The sequence below is a fragment of the Perognathus longimembris genome, chromosome 19 (genome assembly GCF_023159225.1).
Source record: "Perognathus longimembris pacificus isolate PPM17 chromosome 19, ASM2315922v1, whole genome shotgun sequence".
In the NCBI taxonomy this organism is placed as follows: Eukaryota; Metazoa; Chordata; class Mammalia; order Rodentia; family Heteromyidae; genus Perognathus; species Perognathus longimembris.
The window spans coordinates 42,753,232-42,762,324 of NC_063179.1; the positions used below are offsets into that span (position 1 = coordinate 42,753,232).

Consider the following 9,093-nt stretch of genomic DNA (forward strand, 5'->3'; position numbering starts at 1 on the left):
CCCTGAGTTCGAGCCCTAGGACTGGCAGAAAAAAATATGAGAACACAAACACATGTCTCTGTGTGTGCTCACCTTTTAAATTTTGTTCCTTTAATCTAGTAAGTGAGAAGTTAGAACAGGAACTTTCTCCACTTCTACACCTTGTGTAGTATGTCTCAACATGGACCCTGCCGCACATATTTGTTTGCATCTGTGATTTACACATGTAGATGTTCCACCCAGGACACATTCTTTGTTATAGGAAAACTTCTGGAACCTAGGAACCGGATTTCCTTACCAGTTTATCTGGTAATTCATCTTCTTAAATGCCCAAGGCAAGCACAATCCCCTAGGAAAGCTTTGTGGTTTCCCAGTGCTGGGTGAGAACCATTCCCTGGGAGTTGTCTTCACTTTCAGACTCGTCAACAATCCTGAAGGAAAAATCCAGCAATGGTTTATTTAGTACTGCTCTCTGTTGACTTGTTAACCAACTGCTGACTGCTAGGGACATAAAATCTTGATGATTTACAAGTAGTAAGTAGGGAAGATATCCATAAATCAAATTGTGTAATAAGAGTGTAGGTGCATATGTGTATGCGTGCGTGTGCGCACACACCCCCCCCCCCACATATCCACCTTCAAATAAAGTTATACGCGTGTCTGGAAAACATATTCATGTTTATTCAAGGAATGTTGAGAATTCATTGGTAAGAGACCAACTGTCGGTAGCCTCTGGAAGTTAAGTTGTATTAGGTTATATTTTAATGTAGGACAAGAACTTGATTGGTCATTTATTAGCTATATGGAAAGTTTTCCTGTATTCATCTCACATTTGCTACTTCACAGGAGCCTTGCTCAGCAGTGCGCAGGCTCCGGCCCAGGCCCGGGCTGTGTTCCCAGTGGCTCAGGCCACAGAGCAGGTTGGAACGGGCAGGGGTCCAGCGGGGCCCCGCAGTGTCCCCAGCATGTCAGCCACGGCCAGCCGCTGGGATGTACCCCACCACCTCTGTTGTCTGGGTTGATAGGAAGGTAGCTCCTCTCAGCGGCTGCTGTTTTGGGGTGCAGTGAAATCTTACCCCACTAGTCTACAAGTAAACAAGGCCAAGGGGAGCCCCAAAGGTCTGAAGTTGAAAACAGACACTGAAGGTCAGCTCTGCACAAACAAAAGGCTTTAAAAAGATTAGAAGTACTGTACCAAGACCAACACAAAAACCCAGCAAGGGGAGAATTGCAAGGGGTTTTGTAGCAGGGAGACCCGAGGTGAATTTGAAAGTTAAAGGCACACGGGGCTCAGTGAAGCAAAAGGGGGAGCGGCTGGATCTCTGGGAGCCGACACCGGTGAAATACACACCGGGTTCCATGAGCTTCACAGAGGCCCAGGAGCGAAGACGGCCCGGGAGCTCTGTGGTAGCATCTTCCCATTCCAGCTGGGGCCTCCTTTCTCACCTCTGAATGCTCTTTCCCTGCCCCAACAGAACCATCGGTTGGACTGAGGATAGGGCTCAATCAGAGAGCACCGAGTTCAAACCCCAGTGCAAACAAACAAAACCCAAAATAGGTATTCACAGTTTGCCAGCCGTGACGTGCAGCCCACACTGGCTCCCAGATAATGTTAAATTCGTCACTGTACCCTCTACGTCAGACCTTTTGTTCTGAGCTCCTGGTGGAGGCCCCTCGGAGGATGGGAGGGAGATGGCTAGTTCCCGGTGCCCACTCCACGCGCGACGGCACCCTCGCAGGTGGGGTGCCCTCTGTCCTAACAGTAAATGCCCAGGATGGGGTCAAGTACTGCAGTGGAGCCGCGCGTGGGGGTACACTCCTGCCATCCCAGCCGGACAGGGCCAGCCCGGGCTGCCCCCCCCGGGGCTCGACCCCAGGCCGCACAGAGCAGCCGCACAAGCTCCTGCCGTGGCGTTCTGGAGCGTTCGCCGCGGATGAGAGCCGCCTGGTCCGGCGGCCGAGCGCGGCTACGCCACCCGCCATGGGCACGGGCTCGCTGCACGCCGCAACCTGAGCAGCCGCCGCCGCCGCTGCCCCCCGGGCTTCCGCGGAGGAAGCGGGTCCCAGCCCCCCGCCGAACGCCACTCCCCAGCCGCAGCCGCAGCAGCACTGAGCGGACCCCGGAGCTCACCGTCGTGCAGAGGAGGCCGGGCAGAGTGGGTGCCATTCTGCAACTGTGTGATGTCGCGCTTGCTGTGTCGATGACAATAACGTGATTCTCTCTCACCCCCCCCCAATTACCCCCCTCCACGGCTCCCCAGCCGCTCTGAAATGTTTGATGAGCCTAAAGTGTTTGCTAAGAGGCCAAGGCCCGGAGCATGCGACGCAGACACCAGAACCCCTGTAAGCACCTGCCCGGAACCGCGCTGCTGCAACCACGCTGCTGCAACCACGCTGCTGCAACCACGCTGCTGCTGCAACCACGCTGCTGCAACCACGCTGCTGCAACCACGCTGCTGCTGCAACCACGCTGCTGCAACCGCGCTGCTGCAACCACACTGCTGCAACCACGCTGCTGCAACCACGCTGCTGCAACCACGCTGCTGCAACCACGCTGCTGCAACCACACTGCTGCAACCACGCTGCTGCAACCACGCTGCTGCAACCACGCTGCTGCAACCACGCTGCTGCAACCACGCTGCTGCAACCACACTGCTGCAACCGCGCTGCTGCAACCACACTGCTGCAACCACGCTGCTGCAACCACGCTGCTGCAACCACGCTGCTGCAACCACACTGCTGCAACCACGCTGCTGCAACCACGCTGCTGCAACCACGCTGCTGCAACCACGCTGCTGCAACCACACTGCTGCAACCACGCTGCTGCAACCACACTGCTGCAACCACGCTGCTGCAACCACACTGCTGCAACCACGCTGCTGCAACCACGCTGCTGCAACCACGCGTCAAGGGACGGGGAAGAGGAGAGCGGCTCCTGCCCCCCCCCACCCCGTCCTCAGCCTCTTCATCCCTAGTGCGATGGGAAGAATGGTCAAAGCAACTCTCAGGGACCCAGACCACGCTGCCAGGCCTCACCCCTCGCGAGGTCAGCCTCCCCCCTCCGTCGAGCGCACACTCGGGCCACCGCAGACGCCTGTGAGTCCCCCCGAGCTACAGACCCCAGCCTCACCTGTCCCTGGGAACCGTGCTCCGGGGGTTCGAAGCCCATGGCCCTGCCCACACCACCCCAAGCCTACTCTGCGACCCTCTTAAGGCTCCAGGGCCCCTCTCTGGGTTCAGAGAACAATCATTTGATCCTATAGATAATTAATAAATATCTGTTTCTCCCACTGGACGAGAAGGACGATGAGGGCTCGTGGGTGGCTTTTTCCATTCCCTCCCCCCCCGACGGGCCCGCCTCCAGCCACAGAGCAGGTGCTCAATCCATAAATGTGGGGTGAGTGGGAGCGTTCCGTGTTCTGCCCCCCCGACGGTGGCAGGCCACGCTGGCACCCTGAGCTCCCGAGGACCCGCGCCGAGAGGCATCATGCGAAAGCCCCGGGGACCTCCGTGTTGGTGCTGGGAGGAATGCGGCGGCACCAAAGGACTCCGCTGTGTGGCTACGACCCTACAGGCCGCTTTCCTGCGTGGCTGTGTGGCCCAGACCGGTGCCTTGCACAGAGCCTTGCACAAAGAAGACAGGGGTACGGGGGAGAGGGGGAGACAGGCCCGTAGGACTCAGAGTGCCATCTTGTCACTATGCCCCCGGTGATAAGATGCATCGCGTTCCGATCGCCTCATTTCCTCCCTAGAACGGAAGGCCTTCGCCTTCAGCGAGGAATCCAGCATCACACAAACATGTCGGTTGTAAAACTACTAAACTGAACCTACCAACAGAATCATATTTTCCTATCGCCTCTTATTTATCATCAAACTTAAAATAACTATAAACATAAGAACGACTAAGGTATGATATGAATCATAATAGTAATACATACCAACCTTATTTTAGTTATAACCTTGAAAAACTAGATACTTCTGATAGGAAGTAAAAATCATGTAGTAGTAAAACTTGAAAGAATTGCCAAATTCTGTGTTTTTTCTTAGAAAATGTCCACCTTTAAGCTTGAGAGATCTTATCTTTGGAGCCTAAGGAAATATTTTCTTTTAAAATATAGTGGTTTGGGCTGGTTGCCGGTGGCTCACACCTATAATCCTAGCTACTCCAGAGGGTGAGATTTGAGGATCATAGTTCAAAGCCAGTCTAGGCAGGAAAGTGCGTGAGACTCTCATCCAACCAACTACCAGAAAACTGGAAATGGTGATAGAACACGCTAGCCTTGAGTACAAAAGTTCAGGGACAATGCCCAGACCCTGAGCTCAAGCCCCACAACCAATAAATAGATGATAGATAGATAGATAGATAGATAGATAGATAGATAGATAGATAGATAGAATTTAAAAGTCATGGTTTTAAACAGTCTCTTCTAAAGTCTATATCTCTTCTCTGGTTGTTTATTACATAAATCAGATTCAGGAGGGTTAAGAATATCAACTTTTCAACTACAAAAGCAATACATGCAAAACTGTTTGGTGTAAGTGAACTGAACACCTCAACGGGGGGAGGGAAAGGGGGAGGGGGAGGGGGGAATGAGGGAGGAGGTAACAAACAGTACAAGAAATGTATCCAATGACTAACATATGAAACTGTAGCCTCTCTGTACATCAGTTTGATAATAAAAATTTTAAAAAAAAAGAATATCAACTTTTTTTAAAAATTAAGAAAGTGAGAGCTTGTCTTAGCATAAAGATTGCCTCTATTCTCCCTGACTTTCTGGTTGATGAGCTAACTGGATTTACCCAGTCTCTAAGTACTTGAGGAAGTACCTGTGATCTGTGGGCCATTGGATCCCTTAGCTCCTGGTCAGCCTGGGCCCCAGCCTGGGGGAGGCCCGCGACCCATTCCTGTATGACCAACATCAAGCTTCAACCTTGCAGAAGAAAACAGCAGCCACCAAGAATCAGTGTGATCCAGCAATCATTTAGGACTTTATTCACATTTTTTACTTACTATTATGCCTTCCTTACAGCTTACCCAGCCAGCCAGGACTGTTTGAACAAGTGACATTATTTTATCACTGGCTACTGAATTCAGCCCTTTATTTCATAGCCATTAATGTTTTCAGAGTCCTCCGAGGAGACAAGATGGCAGCCAGGCTGTTTGGGATTTGCAAATGCACTGGTGCTGGGAAATCTCTCCTTGAACTTGTCTCTCCCACCCCACGTACCCCAGTGGGTGTTCCCACGCCTTAGAAGCAGTGCTGGTTTCCACTGGCTGTTGAAAGGAAGGCCTTCCTTCTTAGGAAAGAGTAGGTAGTGGGGTCTGGGGAGGCAGGTGAAATCCCTGCTCTTGGATCAGAATCAGAAAGTTTCTTACATGAGACAATTTGAAATGGCACTAAAGTCCTAAAGGAGAGTTTTGCGCAGGCCAGCGTGATGGTTACCGGTCTGACACAGTCTGGCCTCAGCTTCCGGCCCCTCTCCTACGTTCAGTGACATCTGTTGAGCCGTCTGGGCTGTTCTACCCTCGGAAGGTCACCACGCAGAGTACACGCCAGGCCCCGGGCTCCAACGACTCAAGCCTCGCAGTCCCTTCACTGCCGTGCCTCGCGAGGAAGGCCGTATATCTCCTCATAGGGGGGAGGAGAGAAACGCGCACGGTCCTCCTCCTCCCGCTGGGCCTCTTCCGGCTGGCCGGCCCCTCGGCTGGGTCTGAAAGGTGAGCAGAAAACACAGGTGCATTGCAGCCCAACGCATCACTCATCCAGCCAGTGCCCCCCCCCCCCAGGAAGCAAGCGCATAGACGTCTACACTCTAAACCACCCGCTTCCTAAACCACAGCCCGCAGTAGAGCATGACAGAGAGGAGAAGCCCAACAGACAGCATACCTGGCATCTCCACCATCCGTAAGAGGGGGGCAGTCCTCGCCCTGCACAAACGCAGTGTTATCGTGCGGGTAGATGGTGTAGTACTGAGGGGGGCTGGGGGCGGCCGCTGCAGCCCCCCCAGGGGCTAGGAGACCACAGGGGTTCACCAGGGGCTGCAGGTAGGCCGTGCTCACCCCCAGGGGCTCCTGGGAACCGTAGGGAGGAGGGATGTACTGCACCACCGTGGCCCCGTGGAAGGTGATGGGCTGGTTGATGCCCGTGAAAACGAATGACTGGCCTCCCGAGGCCTGCTCCGAGTCCACAGCCCGCTCCTCACTCTCTTTGCACATCTGGCAGGACAGCATTTTGAACTTGCACACGGCGATCAGGACGAACGTCACCCCCACCGAGAGCAGGATGGGCCCGAGGAGCTGGGTCCACTCGAAGTGGGATACACCTTGGTACTTGATCCAGCCCATGACGGTGAAGGTGATTCCGACCAGCCCCAGGAAGATGCCCGAGAAGAGCAAGGTGGCCCCTGCCTTGTCGTCGTCGGACACCTGGATGTCGGCGGTACTGGGTGTGTAAGGAGTGACGGAGAACACGTTGAGAGGCAGGTCGTCCAGCCGGCTGCTGCCATGATCCATGGCTCCCCACGCCGGTGGTGGCTTCTTCGAGGGGCCCGGGAGTGTGCGCTGGAGGACTGGCAGGCTCGGGTTAACCAGGGAAGACCTTTGGGCTTCTGTGTTTAACAGAGCCTAACAGGCAGAGGGCTGGACTTTGTTTAAAAGAATAAAGGTCTGGGAAGCGAAGCCTGAAGTGTCGTCACAAGATTACCAGCAAGCCGAGGCCTCCCTTCTGCGAGCCGGTGGCGAGCCATCTTTCTAAGGCACGTCCATTCAGGCATGGGAACCAACACCTCTGACGCGGATCGCAAGGCAGCAGTGAGACCGCTACAGCCCGGGAGGCGCTGCGCTGGGGCTGTTTCTGCCTCCCCCAGCCAGGTTTGTGGCCATGGCACCGTGGCCCCTGGCCGTAGAAGGGGCCTTGAGGTGTCTGCCCCGGCTCCGAATCCCAGCCTGGTGACACTGCTCCTGGCTCAGCTCAGTAGAGATCGATGGACACTGGCTCGGTGGTAAAGCATTGGCCTAGCAAGCATGAAGGGGGGGGGGGGTGTGATCCCCAGCACCTAAAAGGGAGAAGACAGAGAAGACGAGCAGATAGATACCTACTTATTGGTGGGATTCATAGTCAATTACTGCTTGTGGTCATAGTTGTTCTTGGCCTATTTTCTGTTGCTGCTACAGAAGACCAAAGACTTAATTGATAAAGAAATTTATTTCTAGAGGCCCCCAAGTAGAATTGCAAAGCACCAGCATCTGCGAGGGCCTGCCCGCGGAGCCTTTCCCGGCAGAGGGCATCGAAGGGCGGGAGCAGCCCAGGCTACTCGCTCTCGCTCGCTCTCCTGTAGTTTCTAGTGCCCAAAGTGGGACAACTAGCTGCCTTTTGTAGCCTGCGATGCTTTTTGGCCACTTAGAGAAGACAGTTTGATCCTCATTAACATTATCCATCATTCCTGAGTCCAGAACTTCTAGACAGCCTGGCTTCCACCTCGACAGGAGAGGAACGGTAGCCTCTTCCTCCCCTGGACAGAGCTCGTCCAAGAAGATGCCTCTCATTAGTGGTTAAATATTATTCCAGCTTCCTTTTCCAGCCCGGAGAGGGCAGCCCTTTTGCCCAAGGCCTTCATCCCATGATAAAAATATCACCTGAGCCCACAATTCTTGCTTTAGCTTAACCGGTGCTGGAGACTGAGCCTCACGTGCTACATAAGTGCTTTACCACAGAGCGACGCTCCCCAGCCCCAGATCACTTTTCTGGAAAGCAAAATCTACCCTGGCACCAAAGTCTCACAACGCTAAGCCTAGTTGTTCAGGAGGCTGAGATCTGAGGCTAGAGCTTCAAGGCTGGCTCTGACAGACGAATCCACAAGCACCTTCTCCTCAATTAACCAGCGAATGCTGAAGCTGGAGGCGTGGATCAAGTAGTAGAACCAGCTGTGATTAAAAACTAAAAACGAGTAAAGAATCGGAGACCTTGGAGATGGCTCTACCATCCCAGAGAGGCCTTGTGCGTGGCAGCCACGTGAAAGACAGAAGAGAAAAGAGACCCACTCAGGTTTTAGAACACACAGTCTTAACTTAGAAATGTGCTCCAGCGAATCTAGACTCTAACCAAGGACATTTATAACTGCTTTATCAGAGAAAAGCTGTATTATTATAAACATATTACCTTCAATGATAGTCTCAATGATTAAGGGAGCAGAGACTTCCTCAAACTTCAGATTGCATGTTTATTGTCAGGATATCATGGCAAATTAAAAAAAAAATCTTATTTTACCTTGGCCACTACTGTGTGATAATATTTAGCATTCAAACTTGAAAAATAGCCAGCTACTAGTGGCTCACACTTGCAATCCTAGCTAATCAGGAGGCTGAGATCTGAGAGGATCAGAGTCTAAAGCCAGCCCAGGCAGGAAAATCCGTGGGACTTTTATCTCCAATTAACTACAAAAAAACAACAGAAGTGAAGCTGTGGATCAAGTGGTAGAGAGCCGGCCTTAAGTAAAAAGGAGCTCAGGGGCAGTGCTCTGGCCCTGAGTTTAAGCCCCAGCCCCAGCACACACACACACACACACACACACACACACACACACACACACACACACACACACCTTGAAAAACAACATTTGTTAGCTAAGCCAAGATTGTGAACAGGGCTGGGGATATAGCCTAGTGGCAAGAGTGCCTGCCTCGGATACACGAGGCCCTAGGTTCGATTCCCCAGCACCACATACACAGAAAACGGCCAGAAGCGGCGCTGTGGCTCAAGTGGCAGAGTGCTAGCCTTGAGCGGGAAGAAGCCAGGGACAGTGCTCAGGCCCTGAGTCCAAGGCCCAGGACTGGCCAAAAAAAAAGAAAAAAAAAAAAAGATTGTGAACAGTCTTTATAATTAATTCTGTTCAGTTTATTAAGAATTTGACTCTTCATGCTATGGGATAATTTCTTCTTCAAAATATATAAAACTAATAATAGTCAATCCTGAGTTCAGAAAATCTGGTTATGTTTTTCAAAGTTATTAGATATCTGTTTCACATTTGCTAAGAGCATATACATTCAATACCCTATTTCCGTCTAAACTAAACTTACTGCTATTTAATTCCCTTAAATAAGAATATCCAGAAGCA

The 9,093-nt window shown here is 52.4% G+C and overlaps 2 protein-coding genes and 1 long non-coding RNA gene across 3 annotated transcripts; 2 read left to right on the forward strand and 1 right to left on the reverse strand.

The window, feature by feature from the left end:
* Window positions 1-2,297: 2,297 nt before the first annotated feature.
* Window positions 2,298-2,954, forward strand: LOC125367596 (keratin-associated protein 9-1-like). Its single transcript, XM_048368264.1, has one exon. It carries the CDS (start codon window positions 2,298-2,300, stop codon window positions 2,952-2,954), a length of 657 nt encoding a protein of 218 aa, XP_048224221.1.
* Window positions 2,955-4,691: 1,737 nt separating this feature from the next.
* Window positions 4,692-8,813, forward strand: LOC125367702. The gene is made up of 3 exons (XR_007214128.1): window positions 4,692-5,161; window positions 5,213-5,215; window positions 8,801-8,813. It is a non-coding gene; the product is annotated as an uncharacterized LOC125367702 (long non-coding RNA).
* Window positions 5,402-6,591, reverse strand: Tmem174 (transmembrane protein 174). Its single transcript, XM_048368405.1, has 2 exons — window positions 5,868-6,591; window positions 5,402-5,691 (listed from the first exon to the last, which is right to left on the reverse strand). Exons 1-2 carry the CDS (start codon window positions 6,491-6,493, stop codon window positions 5,574-5,576), a joined length of 744 nt encoding a protein of 247 aa, XP_048224362.1. The 5' UTR covers window positions 6,494-6,591; the 3' UTR covers window positions 5,402-5,573.
* Window positions 8,814-9,093: the final 280 nt, after the last annotated feature.